This window comes from Lipophrys pholis, assembly GCF_963383615.2.
Source record: "Lipophrys pholis genome assembly, chromosome: 22".
NCBI classification, from domain to species: Eukaryota; Metazoa; Chordata; class Actinopteri; order Blenniiformes; family Blenniidae; genus Lipophrys; species Lipophrys pholis.
The window spans coordinates 9,088,902-9,111,797 of record NC_137644.1 but is presented as its reverse complement, the minus strand read 5'-3'; the positions used below and the strand labels follow the sequence as shown (position 1 = coordinate 9,111,797).

The 22,896-nt window shown below is 42.1% G+C and overlaps 1 protein-coding gene across 2 annotated transcripts; it reads left to right on the top strand.

Annotated features, from left to right (window-relative positions):
- The first annotated feature begins 383 nt into the window (after positions 1-383).
- tulp3 (TUB like protein 3) lies at positions 384-22,896 on the top strand. 2 transcript variants are annotated; one of them, XM_080492327.1, is made up of 12 exons: positions 384-466; positions 8,820-8,861; positions 10,531-10,582; positions 13,753-13,915; positions 14,667-14,888; positions 17,265-17,392; positions 17,475-17,666; positions 18,836-18,948; positions 19,683-19,800; positions 19,887-19,985; positions 20,092-20,263; positions 21,211-22,896. In XM_080492327.1, exons 1-12 carry the CDS (start codon positions 447-449, stop codon positions 21,342-21,344), a joined length of 1,455 nt encoding a protein of 484 aa, XP_080348453.1. In that variant the 5' UTR covers positions 384-446; the 3' UTR covers positions 21,345-22,896. The 2 variants fall into 2 exon arrangements, with proteins under 2 accessions (XP_080348453.1, XP_080348454.1); XM_080492328.1 differs by lacking the exons at positions 384-466; positions 8,820-8,861; positions 10,531-10,582 and adding an exon at positions 11,649-11,755.

The window sequence follows — 22,896 nt, the reverse complement described above, 5'->3', positions numbered from 1 at the left end:
TTCTTCCTCTAAAAAGGCTATACTATCAATTTCAGTTAATTTATTTTGAGCCTTTTTCATGTATTCTTATTCTTATTCTTATTATTATTATTATTATTGTAGTTTTAACTATTTGATCGTGTGTTTTTTTAGTTTTTCCAGGTATTCTGACTGTTTTCACAGTTATACCTTATTTATCTGGACATTCTTTTAAATCATTAAATATCCCAGCGTGGGATATAAATACATTCAGAAAAAGATGATTTATTAATGTAGTGTTACATCTTCAGGGACCGAGAGTCCTCTTAGACTCCACCTCCTTGTAAGTCTCCACCAATTAGCGTCCTCCTAAAATACGCCTCCGACCAATAGCAGCGCTGCTTCTTCAAGCGCTCGGTAACTAAGGAGCGGAGTTCTCTTCATCTGCTCGGCCTCACGAGGACCGTCCCTAGCAACGGCGGATAAACATGAGTTACTACAGCATAAGGTGAGATTAAAACATCATTTCACTCTTTCTCTGGGCTCCCTTCTGCTCCATGTCGTGTCGCGGGACGCGGGGAAGCCGCTGTGGTTCACGCCGCCTTCCCAAAGCTCCGAAAACTTCATTGTCGCCCCTCAACTTTTTTTTTTTTTTTTTTTCCTTAAAAACAAAACGGCTCCGCTCCAGGGCTGAGGCGGCTAGCGTTAGCTTCACGCGCTAACGGGATAATTCCACGGCTCGTGCGTGGAAAGAAAAGGACAACTTTCAGTGTGTGTGTGTCGTTTTGACGGGGAATGTTGGTGGTGAGAGAGAGACTGTGTGGAGGGAGCCGACGACACGACACGACACGGATTTAGAAAGATGGCAGATAGCCTCATATTGTCAGGGAAAACACACACACACACACACACACACACACACACACACACGCGCGCCTCTCTTCATACACGCGCGCGCACCAGAGTCCCATCGCAAACCCATTACACACACACACACACACACACACACACACACACACACACACACACACACACACACACACACACACACACACACACACACACACACACACAACTCTTCATACGTAAACACACAACTCTACAGAGACAACGCACGCACGCACACACACAAACACACACAACTGTCTTCATATGTAGACACACAACTATACAGACACACAACGCACACGCACACACACAACTCTCTTCATACATAGACACACAACTCTACACACACACACACACACACACACACACACACACACACACACACACACACACACACACACACACACACACACACACAAACACACACACTTTACATAATTGTGACTGTGTATTACTTTGCTGACTACAGTACTTCATGCCTATATTTACTTCATGTTCCACACGACTTGAAGTAGAATTATTATCAGATTATTATACCTGATCATGGCCCTTGAAGTGAAATTTTCCAGCCACTAACAGACTTATAATATATATATAAGACTAACTTATAACAACAAAACAACTTGATGTCCGCACAATTATTTCAGCTTTACTTCTTTGATGCTATAATAAAAAAAATAAATCTAATGATTCAAATATAACTGAAACTTATGTTTTCAAACCTTTGTCTGTAAGCCTTGTGGCTCTTCATCTTGTAATCAAGTCGGCCCTATATGTACTCGAGTACACATTTTTTTCCGGCATCTCCCGGATCAGTGTCCCCACTGACGTGTGACGCGAGGCGGAGAAATGTTGCGTGTCGTGTCTCAACACGTTTGCCTCTTTTGTGTTCAGGCATGAAGCGACTTTCCATCCTCGGTGAGCGAAGCTGCGACCCGAATAGTCAGTTAGTGGTTGTGAGGACTTGTTTGTAATTCCTCACGCACTTATTTGGTTTTTCACGTCAGGGGGAAAATGATCTTTTCGGACTCACATGTGCAGCTCGGGAGGATAAAGATCAGCTCCCAACCCTTTCCTGTTACATTGAAACCCTGATTATGTGAGTTTTATCAGCTTTTTGACAACAACCGGCAACCGAGACAAACCTCGTGGAAATTGTAAATCAGTTGTTTAACAGATAAATCCAACACGTGGCACCAACAGGCTTTGGGTCAGTTGTGTTTGGAGGTTTTCATTGAAAAGGAAAATGGAGAACTGTAACGGACTCATCCGTGTATTCTTCAGTACTGTAAACTGAAGCTAAAATACTGTAAACCAATCGTTCTTTAAAAAGTGAAAGATTGAATGAAGTACACAAATATCTGCACAATGACACGACGATGTTTCAAGTGATAAACGAATCGTTTTTGCGTTTTCATTTCAGTTTATGGGAACATTTTGAATATAATGTCCATTACAAGGAAACGGCAGAAACACTGAAAGCAGTTAGCATGTTAGGCCTCAATTTAAAATGGTAGATTTTGTCGATATTTTAGCCTTTTTAATCTACATTCTGCTGTTTGATCTTTTCTTTATCTTTATGTCGTTTATGGTGGTTTAAAAAATTGGTATAGAAAGCATATGGTGTTGAATGAAACCAGTTTAGAATTGTGTACATTTTATAAAGAATTTTAACACCATTTTATGACCTTAACTGAGAAACGACACGTGAGGATGTGACATAACTTGAGCAATTCTTTAATCTAGGACCCCGTTAACGCAGCAGCGTTTCAAGTGAAAACGCATTATTTTTGTGTTTACTCGGCCATGGTTTGAAAACAATGTCTGTTTACACGGAAACGGCGGAAACGCTGAAAACAAGATCGTCAGTATGTCTGTATGCCAGGTGGTTGGCTGCATTTGTAATGAAGCCACGCATACATGTGTGCACAGAACAAAACGCGATAAACATTAACAATGGGAGAACACGGACAGAATACTCTGTTATTATCTATCTATTGCACATGTGCAGAAGAAGTATGCGCAGTAACAGCATTTCAGAAAAGTTGCGTTTTCCCCCGTTTTCTTGGAGACAGAGCTTTAGCATTTGTGAAAAGTGCCAACATGGGAGTCGTTTTCAAAAAGTTAAGTTTTCATTGACTCCGAGCACTGTTGTCATGGAAACAGACCCCCAAAACGCAAGTCTTCCGTTTTCACTTGAAAACATGTAAACAGGGACAGAGTCACATAGCAAACCCATTACACACACACACACACACACACACACACACACACACACACACACACACACACACACACACACACACACACACACTGTAAGGGAAAGAAAAGAAAACGTTTATCGACAGATATATTTTTAGGTACTTATTAAGGACAAGTATAGGTTCAATCAGGTTGGACAGTTTTGCAACTAATTCAGTATTTTGGTTGGAATTTATTATATTTACTCGCAAGTGTTTCTATTTTTGACGCGCAAGCCACTGCAGATTCTTCTTTGTTACATATTTAATAGTCAATAACTGGCGGCGACTGAGACGCTCGGCAGCGTGAAACACGTTCCGACGGCAGCGACTGCTTGCTGAGATGACACACTCAGTCCTGACAGTTTTCATAACAGCGTCGGCAATGTTGCGTCGCACTGACCGCGGGGAGTGCAGAGCTGGAAGTGGGCGTTTTATGGCTCTTTGTTTTCCCTGGACTGAACTGATACGTGAGGAACTGAAGCCTTTAATGGAATCAGAGGAATCAGAACGCCGTTCTTGTTGGATATCAGGGCCGCAACTGACGATAATTCAGCTAATTGATTAATCTGTAGATTAGTTGTACGATTGTTTGATTAGTCGATGGATGACTTTTTTTTTTCTTTTTTTTTTCACTCATTTGATGTGATGTGGCAGAGGTGACGCAAAACAAGACCAACGATTGGTTGTTGGATGCTTCTCCTGCTGTGCTGGTAGATTAAAGCCACAAGCGGCTCATTACTGCCACACTGTGGCCGCCACCAGAGCACATTTGGTTGAAAATTTTAAAGAAATTATGAACCAACTAATCGATGACGAAAATTAGTAACTATTGATTTGTCGTTTGAATGATTATGTCAATTAAAAGACGTCTTTGGAACGAGAGGTTTTACACAAAAGTGATCAGAAATGTGTCTTATTCTGGTCGATCGTCGCCGCCGACCACATTTCTTTAAAGTTTTCCTTGATAAAACCATGAATAAAGCGTGTCGCCCGGGGTCACCCGGGGGAAATGGTATTATTATCGACTCCTAGAGCTTATTTCCATCATTTGTTTTGAGCCGGGTAATTACTCCCTCTGCTGATGATCCCCCATGCTCATCACCACTCGACTCATATGTCATTTTACCACCGTCTCTCAGGACAAACATACACAACGTAGACGCTCCTCCATTATGTTGCAAATACGTGTCTAAGAATGGATCTGGTCTCCTAGCAACTGGATTAGGGTTTTAAAAGGTAATTTTTAGAATGTATTCAACCTTATACTGGGGTAGGCAACCTGTGGCTCTGGAGCTCCTCGGAAACGGCTCCCTGAAGCTTCCAGTAATGTAAATAAAACATTTTTCTTTTTATTTCTTTGCATCCCACAATGATTTAAAAACATTATTAAGTCTCAAGCTAAATAAGGTAAAACAGCTAAATCAGCCAGAGTAGTTGGAATTGCTAAAAATGCATCTGAATTATGAATGAATTACTCCAAAAATAATAATATTATAGGAAATATGGTCAAATTAAATTGATGAAGATGACTTTTTTAGGAGGGAAAGAAAGATAGAAGAAAAAGAAATGGAAGAACAATGAAAAAACAAAAGGAAAAGAAGAATGAAAAAAAGTGAAAAAGAAGAAAAAATAAGTAAAGGAAATTTTTTTTAAAAATAGATTGATATATATAATATAAATATAATAACAAAATTACAAACGATTACAATTTTGAGTATAGCCTATAAGAATATAAGAAAAAAAATTGAAAAAGAAAAACATTGCTAGGAAAGCTTAAACTGCTCTCACCATTAGGAAACACACAATGACTATAAATAGCTAAAGAACAAATATATAAAAGCCAAAATGCATAAAAATCCGCGAAAAAAAGATTATAAAGCTGAAAAGTTCTCTAAAAATGGCGACCAAAGCTAAAAGTGTAACAAAGTAAAATCTTAATTGTAACTTAGACACTTCATGAATGCATTCTTCAAATGTTTTTTTTTCTTCCTCCCATATAATTAACACGTTTTGCAGCTCCGGACAAATTTTATTTGGTGGGAAATTGTAAAATCGGCTCTTCTGATAATAAAAATTGCAGACAGCATGTTTTTCACTATCACAATGACAAATACAGGCTGAATCAGTATTGTGACTGAGCTTTTCTTTTGAACTTGCACTATTTAAAGCTCCGTAAGGCGCCGTTATTGCCATACATCCGAGATGCCAGACAGATATGCAATTCCCCTTTTATGAGTCAGAGGAAATAAGCAGTGACTGACTGCTGAGTCTCCCAGAAAGTAACTGGAAAGTTGTCTGGCAAGTAAAAACAAACAAAAAAACCAAACCCCAAAAAACCCTGTGAAACATTTACTCCTTTTTAACTTTTTAAAATCAGTAAGAATGGACTATTTGTTTTCCATTCCACGTTTTCATGTATGTTGTATCAGGCAGCAAGTGAATATTTCCTCCCCAAAGTGAATGTGTTCAGGTAAATATATACGACTGTCTTCACCAAGACTCTGCCACCTTTATGACCAGAAGAGACCTTGTGGTAATTTCCCGACAAATACGAGCTGCAAAACTGGTTAATTATCTGAAATGAAGAAGAAAAAACATTTGCAGGCTGTATTCATCAAGTGTCATTACTACAATTTGATGACATTTTTTACTTTTACAGCCACTTTAGCTATTTATCCTCGCTGAGCGTTTCCTAAGAGTTGCTGGAGTTTTAGCCGTTCTTGCTATTGTTTCTATTTTTCTTAATTTTTTTTCTTTTGTTTCACAGCAGACATACAGCTTATTGGATTTGTTTTACCCAATCATATTGAAATTTGTTGCTGTACAAAATAAAGTGAATACAAAACTGCATGTATGCACTTATATAGTTTGTATATTTATTTGTATACACAAAAACGTTTTTCTTTTATCAATTTTCCCCCTTTTACTTTTCCTAAAAAAATAATCAACAATTTTAATAATTTTAGTTTGACCATTGTTTTTTTTTTTTGTTTTTTTAGGAAGTCCAGCTATCCTGGAAGTTTCAGGTGTTTTACCTTATTCAGCTTGAGATTAAACCTTTTTTTTTTTTGTTTTTTTTAAATCAGTGGGGGACACTGCGTGTGGCATTTTGTAAATTGAAGGAAATCCTACAATATAGGGAAGCCTATTCAGACATGTTTTCATACTACAAATAGTGAATATATGTGGGATTTTGCTGAGATTTAACTGTATAAATATCGTGTATCGCAGTGTCCTTCAATACCACATTGCAGACCAAAAGCTTTCCCTCCTCCATCCCCGGGTGATCATCAGTGGCATTTAAGACCTGGATCCTCGTGCCTCGCCTGAAGCATGAAGTCATGGTAACGGCGTAAGCCTCACGAGCTCAGTGTACCTCAGCCCTGGTAGCTGTCACTCCCCTGGGCGGGACGCAGCCACTCTTTCCCAGAGACACAATACCAGAGATCCGCACGCCTGCAGGGTTCCGCCGTCGAGCGACACCGCGCTCAAACTGCCCGTCGTGTAAATGACGATCGCTGCGAGACTTTTGGAAACCCGCAGCCCAACATTCCTGCCGCTGCATCCATGGACACTGTAAAGACGGAGGGACCTCAGCCCGCCTACAGCCGCTGGTCGTACAGGTGTAGTAGGATCTCTGCTTGGTACTGTTCTAGAAGAAGAAGCCCACTTGTGTCTCGTTCCTGACTTCTGCTTTGACCTCTGGAGAGTCGAGACAGATTGGCCTCGTCGAGACAGAGGTCAGCTTTGCCGTCATGTTTTGTTTCCACTCGCTGAACGAGTGACGGGCAATCTGGACGTGGCTCTCGCTCATGTTCCTGCCACCGCGTCGTTACTTATTCAGAGCAATGTGTCGGCGCACGCTGTAACCAGAGTTCTCAACGGTTCTTTATTTGGTTTGTTGGCAAATCGATCGGAACGCTCACGTAACAAATGACAACGATCCAAATGATTAAAGAAAGACCTTGGCTGTAATTTTACTCCTTAAGTACAATTTGCACCTTTTAATCTACTACGTATTCGCCCTTTATCGTCATAAATCCTGACTAAATATTCTCAAAAGTTGGGTTACTGCTGAAGGCTACATTTAATGTTTCACTAAAGGAATGTGCAAGTTTTTTAGTAGTTTTTGAAAGAATACAAGTTTTTTCACTTTGCTATACTGTTTAAGTAGCAATAGTTGTTTCAGTGTACACGTTCCCGTTTCTTTTTGAAAAGAAGTCACAACAAAGGATGATTGTTAAAAACTCCGGCCACAGTGGAGATTTCGAAAAACTCTACGTCTCCGTTTGCATCTAACGGGGGAGATTTACGTCACAATTCATGACGCTGTGTTATGTCCAGGACTCTGATTGGCTATTGTTGCTTTATGCTTGTCGTGACACTGCCCCCTACAGGTTTGGCTCCTCATAGCAGCTCTGAACCAGGTGTATATGCAGGTCTGGGTCTATGAATTTCTCTTACTGCTGTTTTACACATTTATTTTTCTTTCTTGTTATTGTTATTATTGTAGCCCCACATTTCATATCCATTTTTGAGTCTGGTCCTGCAGGTCTCATCCTGTTAAAAGGGAGGCTTTTTTTTTTATCTTTGCCACCATCTCCTCTACTTGCTCATGTAGCATTGTTGGTTTTACTCTGTTAAAGTACTTTTAGATGCCCGTGCTGTATGTTGTACTATAGAAATAATATGATATTATTCATTCACAGTATGAATCATGCTGCCGAAAATGAAACCGTATAATTTAACTTCAAGTAAATCCTTTAACTTCCTGAAGTGTTGCTAATGTGAATCATCAGGGAAACTTTTCAGCTTCAGCTTGCTTGTTTTTTTTTTTCCTTTTTCCTGTATTTTGCTATAATTTCCCCTCTCTGGTTATTATGCTCTGACCTGCTGAGGATTAAAGCTTTTAATCTTATCAGACCTCCTTTTTTTTTTTTTTTTTTTTTTTTACCCCGCATCCTCTCTTCTCAATAAATTGCCTCTGGGAGAAATTCAGTTACACCCATTTGGCTTTTAGATCCCCCTTTTTCTTTCTTTTTTTTTTTGGAAGATGCAAATTACCGAGCTTCTAATTAAAGCGAACGTCTGACGGATGTCACGCAGTTTCGAAACAGCTCTGATAGTGTCGGCTTGGATTAAGTCTTTTTCTCTTATGCTGAAACAACAATGAGGTTACGGACAACTTATGCAAGTATTCAATACGCGGTCGGTTATGTATCCAAACCAGATCTTTAGATTTTGACGGTGCGGCTCGACAACAACCGCACACCGTGACCGATCCCTCCCCCTCTGAGAATCTTTGCAGCACGGTGCTAAAGGCCTCCGGTTACCGACCGGCCGCAGGGTTTTTAATCAATACTGTCCAAGGTGTGCCGTCAGGGTCGCCATGGTTACCTTGGCGTCTGACACACAACAGCGTGTCTTTCTCTTGTCACCCAAGCTGTGACGGTCGCTAATAAAACATTGATCCCTCACTGTGATCGCGTCGTCGTAGAGGGCGTCCGTCCCAACCCTCACGAGATTAAAGTATGTATTATAATATCCCCGTCTTGCTTTTTTTGTCATTGCACCTGGTCTGCAGCTGCCCTTTAGTACATTATCGCCTTGTTTCCTTCTCTTATTTTAGACACACGTGAATCAGATGGGGTATTTTTTTTTTAAAAGCTTGTTACGTAACTTATCTCACTCTTTTCTTTTCTGCATGTCCTGTGCCGTTTCCTACCGAAGACAATCGAGCTCTGCCAGCTTCTCCTCCAACTCAACAGCAAGGTACAACACGCCAACAACTCACACATCTCTCTTTTCTAAATGTCTATTAAATCGCTTGGATATTGTGCATTGACAGGATTGATTTGATTTATAATAATTACAACTTTAGAGAATTACAACGGGCCCTCGGTGGAGCCACATTTGTTTGTGTAACCGAGTTAACATCGATAGCCATTAGCTCATATCGATGCTAACTGGGTTGATCAGGCTGCAAGGCTTTCTGGGAGATGTATTAGTGCAATTATTAATAGAGAAGTTCAAAGAAAAGTTTGTGTGATGAGATGATAGGAGATGAGTGGGACATTTTCTTTTGCAGTTTCTGGGGATTCATTCAGAAACAGGAAGCTGTTATCGTCCCAAAATCGAATTGATTGGTCCTTGGATGATGACGAATCATCCTAGAAAATTTTATGCATTTCGGGGGAGTAGTTTTTGCGAAAAGTTGGAAAAATACATACGTACTACAAGCCAATAAATAAATGAATAAACACACGCAGGCGAAAACATAACCTTCTCGGCCCACTTTGGTTGGCGAAGGTAATAAAGTGAATTACACTAATAGTAAGCATACAGAATCTATGGTTTATTACATTCCATAATTCTTTTAATGGTAAATGTTACAAACTAAATGTTACAAACTCTATGCAGTCCCCTCAGCCCTGGAAGTTTTGCGTCGTGTTTGTTTGTCCGGCAAACTAGTTCACTGAAACACACAGAGGACAAATCGGATCATCAGGCGCAGAGGCTTCAACATAACACACCTTATCACTGCAACAGTTGAGTCTGTCTAATCGCTTTGGTAACGTCACGTGATCTACAACTAAATCACAATAATTAAAAAAAAAAAATGTAATTGTAATATCTATTGTAGTATCTGGGATCAGTTGAAACCGCATGAAGGTCCCTCTTCTCCCGGGTGTCAACAGCAGGGGACTCATTAATGCCGAGCTCCAGAGGACTCATTTTGACAGAAGGTCGCCACATCGTGACTCAAAGCCTGACTGTCTGGTCACAGATCACAACGTCAGTTGTAACATTTGCAGAAGTGGGACGCACTCACTTAAGGACTTGTGTGTGTTTCAATGGGCTTCCGGTGCTTGTCCCTCAAAGATGGAGCGTAATGACAGGCGACGCCGGAGCCGAAGGTCCTCGAGCGCCGTGCGTCATCGCCTTCAAGTCGACAGCAGCGGGGAGGTCGCGACTGAAGGAGATGAGAATAGCGCGCTGAGGACGAATGAATTAGGAATCTGATGAGCTGACCTAATAGAGAGACAGAGAGGAAAAGTAGAACGTGGAGTATTTTTAAGAGCTACTCTACAGGAGAAAATATGAGAAAATGGAGTCATCAGTTGCATTGCGAACAAGGTTAAAAGGAATCCAGCTATCTTCAGACGCTGACTCAGACGTAGTGGAGACTCCGACTGTTGATCTTCTCTCTCCTCGCTGTAGCTAAGCAACATGGACTCAGTTCCCTCAGATAGGTGTCCAAGGTAAATGCCCAGAGGCCCCCGACTGCAGGGCTTTCAGCCAGCTCCAGCATTATCCCGTCCCTTTGTCTTTTTCGTTTATAAGATCAACGCGAGACCATTTGAATCTGTGTTATATTGTCTCAAACTAATGTCTTTAATGTTTCCGTGTGAAATGTCAGTTTGTATTTTTTTCTCCACAGCGGGATTGAAGATGACAGCGCCAGCTTCATGCAGCAGAAGCTTGAGAAACAGGTAGGAAGCTTCAGTCACAAACAAAGCCACATGCTTTCTGGACGTTTTTGAAAGAAATTGCTCCTCGTCTCTGTGGTAAATCGAGAAAACACCACTTTTGGTATTTTTGTCATCTGAATCTAGCAGCTGGTGTAATTGCGTGACATTTTACAGATGGTTTGGTCCGCTATCAAAACTGAATGTGAACGCCACCCGAACCAAATGAAGGTGTGAACCCCCCCCCCCCCCCCGACACTAAAATAAAAAAAACAAAATATATATCTGATGTTAGATTGTTGTCATGAAACATCAGACGTTTTTTTTTTTGTTTGTTTTTTTAAATTGCAGCTCCATACAAAGTTTATTAGGTGGAAAGTCTTGAAAGTGGCACTTTTGGTCATAAAAGTTCCAGACGCCTGGTTTTTGAGCGTGTGTGTGTGTGTGTGTGTGTGTGTGTGTGTGTGTGTGTGTGTGTGTGTGTGTGTGTGTGTGTGTGTGTGTGTGTGTGTGTGTGTGTGTGTGTGTGTGTGTGTGTGTGTGTGTGTGTGTGTTGCTGATAGTTCCACTGTGGCTCACTTTCAGCCAAGTTCTTACGTAACCCACAAGGACAAACACTGTTGCACCCAGAAGGGAACAGCTGAGGTTTTTTTTTTTTTTTTTTTTTTTTTTTTTAATAAACGAGGGCAGAAAAATGAATACTTGTCCTTTACACACAGCACTCTTACCGAGCTCGGTGTTTTCTCACTGGATTTCAACTTGTCTCACGTTGGAGTGCACCTCCCAGCTTGTTGCTGGCTTTCTCTCTCTCTCTCTCTCTCTCTCTCTCTCTCTCTCTCTCTCTCTCTCTCTCTCTCTCTCTCTCTCTCTCTCTCTCTCACTCTCACTCTCTCCCTCTCCCCCCCTGCTCGAGTGCTAATGACTAGTGATTCAGTTTGCAGTGGCCACTTGCACGTACACATGCTCGGCTGCTCGCCCGTTCACCAGGAGATAGAGCGTTTTCACCATCAGGGGACCGCGTAGTGCCCAGGAGACTCCGGGACCGAGCTCCCCCCGAGGAGGAGCGAGGAGCAGGAAGACAAACTCCTGCCCAGCTGGTGTCCTGCTCTTTGGGTGGAAACAAATATTCATCTGAAGCAACAAGAAATGGAATCAGCTTTGCCTTTTCTGTAGCGAAAATCCACATCGATGGAGCGGGTTTGTAGCCTCACGTTTTTTTCCGACTCGACTGGCTGGTTATTGTCGTTTTCAGTACTTCCGTGTCAAATCCATCGTCTCCTTGGTTAAATCCACTTTGCTCCACTTTGTTATTCTCCTTGTTTTGAAACCCACAACAGGAAGAATTGTAAAAGCCTGAATGAAGTCACATCCTGAGCTGAAAATGCCAAGTGCCCAACCTTTACGAAAGGACTGGATATTACAATGGACTGGCTTAAAATAGCCGGGAGGCTAAATAAACTCCAGACTAACAGTTTGCACTTTTTGAGTCTGACTCAGTAGAAGAGATTCAAAATAGTCAGTAGAGATTATCCTAATCGAAAGGATTATTACACAAACATTGCTGCTGTTCATTATGGTCGTTATTTATTGAAGTCAGAATGCAGTCTTGGTTCACTTTTGAACTGACAATACTTCTCCACACAGTTAAAGCTTTTAGATTTTGAAAACAACAATAATATTGCCGGTTTCAGATTTTGTCATCTAAAAAAATAATCACTCATAATAAAGTATTTTTTAAATGTGTATTCTGTTGCTCCTGTTTATACTTTCTTTTAAACACAAGTGATGAATATTAGCAGGAGATGCTGGTAAATCTTGCAGCAAAAATATTTTGTAGTAGTTTTCTCAAAGCTCTGCAGCCGTTTTCAGCTCCCTTGAATGCGTCACTACACAGGGCTTGTTGTTGTGCATGTGGCATTTTAATTAATAAGCTTTCAAAATAAAACAGCAGCTCTGCCTACTAGGATTTAGGACAAGACTTGATACATAAAAATCACATTGGATGTTTAAAAAATGTTATCGCTACACTGTGGCTACAATGAAATAACAACTGAAAACAATTTATTTTGTTTCTACACAACAACTTTTTAAAAATGGCTCCCAGGGTGGAGCTTTTTGAGAACGATCCATAAACGGGGGGAGGACGTAACATTTTGAAAATGGAGCTTAAAGTGGTCATTTAACCTGGAAGACCAACCTCCAGCCATCGTCCAACCAGCGCTCGTCTCCAGGCACACCCTCCCGCCTCAGCCAATCCCTGCTGCAGATCGCCTCCGCCCAACTCCGCCTCACGTTCAAGCCTCGGGGCTGTTCCAGCTGCATCGCGACCCCCCCCCCCCCCCCCCACCGGGTCTCGCATCCACGCCTCCATCAACGCTCGTCATCCAGTCCGACTCCAGACCCTACCTGAACCGCCCAGCCTGGGAGTTCTTCCCTTTCCACGGTCGCTCTGCTTGCTTACGTGGTTCAGTTTGGTTTCTCTCTGTTCAAAAACAACCGAATCTCCGGCTTTCCCCCAGGCCATCCTCTTCCTCGCCACCACCGGTGTCCAGACTCCGGAGGGAAGACTAATCCTAGATAATCATGTCCATGCATCCATTACTGTCGCCGTCCTCCGCCGGGGTCTGAGCGCCAAATAACTTCTTAAGCCAGTAAAGCTCTTCTAACGCATTCCCGTGTTTGTTCTCCTTCACTCTTGAATTCACCAGCACTTCTCAAATAAAGTCAAGAAAGTACTGCGCCCTCGCCTGGATCACATGCGGAGACATATGTTTCCTCACAAAGTAACGATACCGTGTTGAACAAAACAACAACAAAAACAAGACAGTTTAAAGGTGCTTGGATGTTTTTAGCGTACTGCTGTTTGAGTGCATAGGTGATTCTATTACATAAAAACAGCACCCACTAGTGGCCCCACAGGAAAACAACATTGTTTTAAGTGTTTCTGTGTAAATGAAAACGCAAAAAAAAAACTTGAAACGGGGCCTAAAAACAAGAACGCATTGAAGCAGTGACAAATTGCAGCTGCAGGATTTGCTTGTTCTCTGGGAACGCTGCAAGAACTGAAAGTTTCTTTCAGCTACAATGAAACACGTTAACCACCCTGTTCTCTACTTTAGCCGTCTGTCCCGATTCTCTTCGCGCGTCTTCAGAGTCACGCCGTCTCATTCCCCGTCTCCCCGTCCGATCCGCAGAGAGCGCTCCTGGAGCAGAAGCAGCGGCGGAAGCGTCAGGAACCGCTGATGGTCCAGCCGAACACGGAGGCCCGACCCCGGCGCTCCCGGGCAAGGCGCGGCGAAGAGCAGGCTCCACTGGTGGACTCCCAACTAAGCGTCACCAACGATGTCATCATGGACGGTAAAGGAAGCCTCACCATCTCGCATGTTTAAACGTGAAATAGGAGTTTTTCTCTCCAGCTTCTGACTCTGGAGCCACATGAAATAGATAAATAAACATTTTGTTTTAATTTTTTTTTAACTTGAAGTCCACACTGATCTCCAGGCTGCTAACAGCTAAAAGAGGTGGGATTGCTAAATATTGCAAAAAAAAAAAAAAAAGAAGAAAAATACAGGAAAATGTATGTAATGTAAAAAAACAAAAATAGGAATAATAGAAAAAGGCAGGCAATGAGAAAAAATAGAGCAACAAAAATAATAAAGGAAGGTAAGAGGAAAAAAATTGAAAAATAAAAAAAAGTAAGAAAAGACAGAAAATAACAATAAAGAAGATAAAAAACAAAAAAAAATGTTAAAAGGAAAAGAATAGAAATGAAAAAGAAGAAAAAAAAATCTAAAATGTCTCTCACCATTGAGAGAGAAAATTTCAAAAATGAAGCTAAAAATTTGAAATATATTTGAATTATGACACTTAATGAATGCAACCTCAGTTCTTGTATGTATGTATTTTGTACGCAGCAATTTTAAAAAAATTTAAAAAATGTTTTTAATATCATATACCAAGCATGTTTTGTCAAACGGCTCTTTAGGTCATGAAGGTTTCAGACTCCTGAAATAGACCAGGTCTCTGTTTGTCTTAAGATCAAATCATCATTGTCGTGGATTCTATCTGATCTCCATCATGTCGCCTGTGATCAAAACTCTTCCTGCAGGCATCGACGGCCCTGCAGCTTTCCTGGGCTCAGAAGCTCCCGATCTGGGAACCAAAATCCAAATCCTGTCGATGAGCCAGTCCCAATCTGGGTCCCCCAAGTCTCAGCTCCGGGCTCAGTGCGAGCCGCAGTCTGCAGCCAATGAGGAGCCCGAGAGAGACGGAGACACCGAGACGCTACTGGAGCCCAAGACGGACATCCACAAGCTCCTGCAGAAACAAGGTGAGCGTCCAGCACGAATCGCGGAAATAATCATTGACTGACGGAGTGAAAACTCTCGTTGCGCTTTGGGTGTCCGTTTCCATGACAACAGTGCTTGGAGACACTTTTTGATAATGCGTTGACTCCATCTCCGTGGAAACGGGAACACTGAACTTTGTGAAAACACAACTTTTTGAAATTGTTCTGTCTGTGTGGAAAATGCAACTTTTTAAAAATGATCTGACCATGCCCCTCCATGGAAACAGGGGAAATCACAACTTTTTGAAAACGCTCCATCTCTGTGGAATCCGAGGAAAATGCAACTTTTTGACGCTTTTCGGAAACGAAAATGCAAAATCGATGGGTTCTCAATTGAAACGTTGTCGCGTAAGCCGCGGGGCCTCACTGTGGCCATTGTTTTGAAGTTTGCTCTTCAGTTTGTGAACTGGGCAGAATGTTTGACGGCGCTCAAAGCGGAGTGGCATGACGGACGCAGTGGGAAATGGGTCGTTTCCTAACAGGCCACGGCTTTGTTCGCACTGCAGTGCTCATTTATGGCATCATTAGACTCACTGCCTCCCGCTCTCACCAGCCAGCTGGCACCGAGTTATAGGAGATGGTCATAAAAAAACAAACCTTCCCAGAGAAGATCGTGTCGTCTTTCACCATGTTCAAAACTGAGGAGCAAGGAGTTCTTCCATCCAGAGATGAACGCTGAATTACCTTTAATCTCATAGAAAGTCGTTGAAGTTTCTGCTCATTGGAGAAATACTCATATTTAGTCACCTTATTGATCTAACCACAGATGAAAGCATTGTAATACGACCGAATGTCCCTCTAGAAGCAGTAATACCTGCCTGGAGAAAAGTCCGGACGTGTTCTCTGGTTCGACTCGCTCTGCATTTGCTCGATTTCTCCTCTTTGACATTTCAAACTCTGACAGCTCACGGAACGTTGTTTTAATTGGAGCCCCGGAGTCTCCGTCTGCAAACAGCAATCTATATTTCATGATGCTTTTTGCTCTCTGGTGCCCGTCAGCTGCTCATCATTTCCTGCTTGTGAGTCTCTTGATAGAAACACGGTGTCTCCCTCTCTATATCGACACACTATGGCTCTTTTTTTCTTTTTTTTTCTTTTTTTACTCTATAGGAGTTCAGAATATGTTAACCGGGATTAGAAGGACGGTTACGTCAGGAAAAGACATAAGTGGGATTGGTACAGTCCTAATTAACAGACCAAGTATGAGTACTTACATTTGCCAATACTGAGAAGAGCTTCACGAAGTAATTACAGTTCTTAGTTTATTTAGATATATATATATATATATATATATATATATATAACATTTAGTCACTGTAGTTAAATCCTGAGTTACGATGGGAAGAATCATTTTTATAGCGGTGACTTTGCTTTGTTCTGGCGTTCAAGTTATTATACATGTTTATTACAATATGTCTGAACGCTTAAACACTCCAAAGTTAAACAAATCACAATTTGCTGGACTTCCTGAGACGCTCCCACACACGCTACACGCTCACTTCATTTTACATCTGCCTGGCCGCACGGAGCGACGGAGCGACGGCGGCATCATTTCGCGGCATTAGGATCATCCTGACTTTGAAAAACTGGATTTGAACATCCGCAAAGTAGTTGTGACCTCCTGAGAGGTCTGGAGCAGTATTTTGGGAAATTTTTATTTTTTTGTTTTCATTTTTATTCTATTTGCATGCCGCAGTGATTTTCAGAGTTGGGCTGATCTACAAACAGCTAAAAGAGGCGGGATAACTGGAACTGTTAAAAAAAAAAAAAAAAAAAAAAGAATGAAATAGTTAAAAACTAATCAGAAAATGTAAATAAGTCAAGAAAAATGATCAAATTGCAATGATTCAACTTGCTAGTTCAGCTTTCTTTGTCAGGAGAAGGAAAAAATGAAGTAAGTGGGGAAAAATGATGAAAAAAAGCAAAAAGAGGAAGAAAAAGGGTGAAAGGAAAAAAGAAAAGGGAAAAAATAAGAAGAAATTGAAGAAAGAAACAACAGAAAAAAAGAAGGAAAAAATTGTGAGAAAAGGGGAAAAATTGTTGTTCTAACATTTAGGAAACACACGGCGGCTCTAAACAGCGAAATCCATAAAGCAGCTAGAATAGCCAAAGTCTATAAAATGGCTAAAGCGGGAATTTTCTTTTTTTAAATGTTGTTCTCCAGATAATTAACAGATTTGTTTGGCTCGAGACAAATGTAAATTCAGGAAAACGGGTTGTTTGGTCATAAAGGCTGCAGACTTCTTGTTATCGTTCACGATTAATTCGAGCGTCTTCATAATTAATAACATCCATCATTTATATCCACAATCGTGTGTTTCAGTCATTAAAGTCTCCCCCGCCTCTTCCTCCCCTCAGGTCTGTGCGGGAGCATGAACTTCGATGAAGCCAGCGAGCACGAGGACGAAGACGAAGGACGACGCTCTCTGTCGCCTCACGCGGACGGCGACAGGCCCACGTCGGCCGCCAGCGGCAAAGACGTTCCGGTGAGTCACACGGTCCCACCCCCCCCCCCCCCCCCCGACACCAGCCCGCTGACGTTTGTCGACCGCCTTTTATTCCACTCAGGAGCCGGTCGCCCCCGGGTCGCCCTCGGCCGACAGCCTGATCTCCGAAGTGTCCAACCTGGAAGAGTTTGTGTTGCGGCCGGCTCCGCGCGGCGTCACCGTGAAGTGTCGGGTCACCCGGGACAAGAAGGGCATGGACCGGGGCCTCTACCCAACGTACTTCATGCACATGGAGAAGGAGGACGGCAAGAGGGTTTGTCGTTTTTTTTGTGCAATACTGAGCGACATTTTCTCAATGTGCAGTCGGCCTATAACGTTACAGGATTCCACAGATGCAAGACGAGACGCTCGGTATGGGTGACGTGACAACACACACACACACACACACACACACACACACACACACACACACACACACACACACACACACACACACACACACATAAACTTTACAGTTTTTTGATAATCCGACATACAGTAGGAGGTTGCATTGGCTAAAGTTGCTTGGATGCGGGTTGTTTTACGCCAAGTAGAGCCAAAGTTGTTCATCACCCTGCAGACAAGACAGTAACTGGCACCAGCCTGGCCACTATGGCCTCATGACAAGCAATCAGTGCACTTGGAAATGAGAGCCGGCGGTATGAGAAAAATCATGCGACATTATGTAATCGCACTTCCGCAGCAAATATGATCCGACAAATACATTAGTGAACGCGTACACAAAGAGCGTCCGTCCAGCCGTGCAAAACGGGACATCTCTCACATTGATGGAGGCGTCACGGCAGTCGCTCTCTCTCCATAGCTCTCTCTCTCTCTCTCTCTTATCCAAGCACGCACTAGCTTCTCCACCTCCGAAGTTCGGCTGCTCCACCAACCAACCACCGGGAGCGGCTAACATTAGCCTGCAAGCCACTTCTCAACTTTTGGAGCTCGCATGGCTAATTTGCATACAAGCACAGGATTGGCTTGGCTTGATCACTTGCCATTCATGTTCAGGGGTGGTGGATTGATCCAATAGGAATGGTACATGTTTATACTTCTCATCCAATCATGGTGTGATTTATTAAAAAAAAAAATTGGGGGGTTGAAGAATAACAAAACAGGCCTCAAAGAAATAGGAGTTGCTGTTTTTAAAAATGTAAGCATTAGAAAGTACAGATATCTGTGAAAACGTAAGAAGTAGAAGTCAAAAGTAGGCCGAAAAATAATGACGCCATTAAAGTGTAGATACCTAAAAATCCTGCTTAAGTCAGGTAGTGAAGTATTTCTACTTCCATCACTTGACACCACTGCTTCTTTCACCAACTGTGACATGCATCGTGTGAAGTTTCACTCTGTGCTTTCAGCATCTGTTATTGTTGGGCTCTTCAATCGACCAGATTTCTGATTGTTCTCCATCCGTCTCGTCCAAACTCGCTCCAGGTATTTTTGCTGGCAGGAAGAAAACGGAAAAAGAGTAAAACTTCCAACTACCTAATTTCAGTGGATGCCACTGATCTGTCGCGAGAGGGAGAGAGCTTCATCGGTAAACTCAGGTAAAAACAAGCCTTCCTCTTACCAGTGACACAACTTTTTGAAAAGATTCCATCACCGTGGAAACGGGCAAAATGCAACTTTTTAAAAGAAATGCTCCGACTCCGTCTCCTTGGATAATTGGGGGAAAACACTACTTTCTGGAAACACTCCAAAGGGTAAACGCAACTTTTTGAAAACACCCCGACTCCATCTCCATCTCCCTGGAAACTTGGGAAAAACACATTTTGAAAACACTCCTTGTCTGTCTCCATCGTGTAATCGGGGGACAATGCAACTTTTTGAAAACACTCCGTCTCAGTGTGAACAGGGAAAACGCACCTTTTTGTAAATTCCATGAAAACGTTTTATAATTGACAGTTTGCCTCTGGCCATATGAATGTAAACGAGGTCTTGGCCATAAATATGTGTACAAGACGAGAAAACTGTTTAGTTGTACCGCTCAGCTCTACTCAGATGGAAGAAATGCTGCCAACAAAGTTGCACCAGGTTTTTCTTTTGGTTTTTTTTCCCTTCAACTTTTAAGACAATGTCGAGTAGAAACTTATTAGCAATAGATAACATATGTCTTTATACGGTTCTGGTTGAAAAGCCCAAAACTAAATGTTAAACTTGTAGCTTATTTCATTTTTTTTTGTTTTAAAAAATCTACTTTACTCCCTTGATTTCTTCCTGTTTTGTTCTGGATTTTAAAAAACTTTCCTCCACCGTGAAGCTCTCTGTGTCTCTCTACCAGATCTAACCTCATGGGCACCAAATTCACCGTGTACGACAACGGCACCAACCCCTGTAAAAACCCCGGAGCGCTGCTGGAGGAGAGCGACAAGCGACAGGAACTGGCCGCCATCTGCTACGTGAGTGAGCGCTGTCGGAGCGCCGCCGCCGCCGCCGGTCGTCCGTCTTTTGTCTGCAGCGTCTGACTGTCTCCGCCTCCCGGCAGGAAACCAACGTGCTGGGATTCAAAGGACCCCGCAAGATGACCGTGATCATCCCGGGCATGAACATGAGCTTCGAGAGGGTTCCCGTGAGGCCTCAGAACGTGAGCGAACGTTTAAAGTGATCGCCGGCTCGGTCGGAGCAGGGAGAGCAGCTAAAAGACGGGAAGTTAAATCGTGTGTGTGTGTGTGTGTGTGTGTGTGTGACAGGATCAGGAGAGCCTCCTGAGCAGGTGGCAGAATAATTCGCTGGACAGTCTGATCGAGTTACACAACAAGGCTCCGCTGTGGAACGACGACACCCAGTCCTACGTGCTGAACTTCCACGGCCGGGTAACTCAAGCTTCGGTCAAAAACTTCCAGATCGTTCACGACAACGACCGTAAGTACGCCGGGGGATTCAGGCTCTCTACCGTCCAGACTTCTCTGAGGTTTTTACCTGCTTTTATAAAGTTGTTTTCATTTGATTAGGATTCTGTTACTTTTCAAAGTCTCCAAACTTTAAAGTGACGAATGTGATATTTAAGCCTCGTTTACGCGTGAAAAGAGCGTTTTGGGGTCCGTCTACACAATAATGGTGCTCAGAACCGCTGAAAAGGCAACTTTTTGAAAACAGCTCCAAAGGTGGAACCTTCCGAAAACGGCAAGTCTCTGTCTCTGTGGAAACGGAGAAAATGCGTCTTTTTAAAAATGCTGAAACTCTGTCTACGTGGAACCGGAACTTTTAGAAAATGTTCCATCTCCGTGGCAAGAAGGGATCTGCAACTTTTTGAAAACTCTTAAGACTCCATCTCTGTGGAAGCGTGAAAAACGCAACTATTCGAGAATGCTCGGTCTGTGTGGAAACGAGGGAAAGTACAACATCTCTGTTGTTATGGGGAAAATGCAATTTTTCGAAAAAGCTCCATGGGAATGGGGGAAAGCACAACTTTTTGTAAAACACTCTGTCTCCATCTCAGGTGGAACTCGGCGAAAACGCAAGTCCTCTGAAATGCCGCTACCGCACACGTCCACCAGGACCATACGGTTCTTCTGCACATTCTTAAAAAGAAGTTTGTTGCGTATTGTTTTCTGCACGCATGTGTCGCGTGTGGTTTCATTACAAAAACAACCAACAGCGCCACCCTGAGGCCTGGCATGCTCACTACATTGTTTTCAGTATTTCTGTCGTTTTGGCCTACGTGCATTATATATTCCTCCCCTGCTCTAAATGATGAACGAATAAAAGAATGTAGTTCATTTCATTTTCCAATTCGTTTACCATTGACCATCAATGTTGCACTTAAAACGAAATATGCTTTTCTTTTCTTTTTTTCTCCTGTCCTCCAGCCGACTACATCGTCATGCAGTTCGGCCGCGTGGCCGAAGACATCTTCACTCTGGACTACAACTACCCCATGTGCGCTCTGCAAGCCTTCGCCATCGGCCTGTCGAGCTTCGACAGCAAGCTGGCCTGTGAATGAAGCTCGTCCCTCTCGGCTTCCCGTCCCGTGTGGACGGGGGTGGACGAGCGTCCCCAGACACAAGACCAACGTGCGTTGACCCAAGCCAGCAGGAACACGTGCAGCTGTGCGCCGCAGTACAGGTAAAAAAGGGACAAAATAACTGACGTGCTTTCTGTTCAGACCGTGGACTTCACTTTCACTTCACTCCTGTCCTCATGGTCGCAGCGTGTCTCCTTCAAAGAAGGGAATTTCGCCTTTCCTTTGCTGCCACCTGGAGGCCAAACTTTAGATTTTTTTTCCGCCTTTGGTTTCTATGATTAAGCTCCTTCTAACTCAACTTTTATCTTCGTGTGGACGGAGCGTTATTCACAGGAGCTCCGCCTTGTGTTTTTGAGTGTAATTTCCTCTTATTACTGTGATTCTCGTCGTTGGTTTATCGATACAAAAACAATCCATGAATGCAAAATTGCACATGTTGAGAAGAAAGGACGCTGTACAGAAATACCCTCCTTATTTTCAAAACTTGACTTAATATCACCCGAAGAGTTGGGAGTCCTAAAAAATTTTGAATGTATCGCACATATTTGGGTGCACAGGCACCGTCAATCTATTTTTATCTACAGTAGAGTATTCAAACAAACACAGAAAAAAAACCGATGTATTTTTATGAACTGAAAGAAGATTTGAACTGCCACTCAGAGGTCTGATTCTAAAGGGACTAAATCAATAACTTATGTAAAAATATCAGGGCTTTGTTTTTTTGTTTTTTTAAATAAGGTTGTTTTCAAAGTTAATATTTGCACAATTCAGCTGTTTATTTAAAAGAAAAATACATATTTTCACGGCAAAATTAACTGGATTTATTCTGAATTTGGAGACGATTTGTCAAAAAATGTAAAACGAGTGCGAGATAATTTCACCAATCGATATCTGTCATTCAATTTGAGTCTTTTTGATCTAGAAGCTTAAGTTGAATTTATTATATATATATATATATATATATATATAATGTTTATCATATTATACAAGAGATCATCATTATAACCAGTTTATGGGAGTACGACACCATTTAATTCTTTTGAATCTGCTTGAAGTAAAACAAACACAAATTAAGTTCCTTTAGGTATATGGGGTGGTTATAGATTTGCATTTTTTTTTTTTCAGAGTTTCTTTCAGCTGAATTGTGCAAAAACCTCAGCAGGGTTTTATAGACTTCTTTACGTGTCATTTAAACTCATTTTCCTCGTCATAGTTGCTCCAAAAACCAACAGTGGCCATTTCTTTAATCCAGATTTATGGAGTTTATTGGAATAAACTCACTTCTTTTAGTGAGAAACTTAATCCGTGTTACAAGTCTGGAAAAGATCATTAAAACCCTGTTGTCATTGTTGTTAAAAAAAAATATGTGCAATTCAATTCTAAAGAAAGATTTATATGAAATATTTTGAGATATCCTGTGTATTCACTTTTGCTCGCGAGATACTTCAGTAGAACAACATTCCAGTCCGACGTTGCAGGAGCGTGAATCCAGGTAAAGACCAGAGATCAAACCAGCGGGTCGTTTTCATTG

What these genes read in the sequence shown, in the direction of transcription:
- tulp3 (XM_080492327.1), top strand. Translation starts at nt 447, where the DNA reads ATGAGTTACTACAGCATAAG. An exon ending in CCAGCGGCAAAGACGTTCCG is followed by an intron (nt 17,393 to 17,474) that starts GTGAGTCACACG and finishes TATTCCACTCAG; the next exon opens with GAGCCGGTCGCCCCCGGGTC. An exon ending in AGCTTCATCGGTAAACTCAG is followed by an intron (nt 18,949 to 19,682) that starts GTAAAAACAAGC and finishes TCTCTCTACCAG; the next exon opens with ATCTAACCTCATGGGCACCA.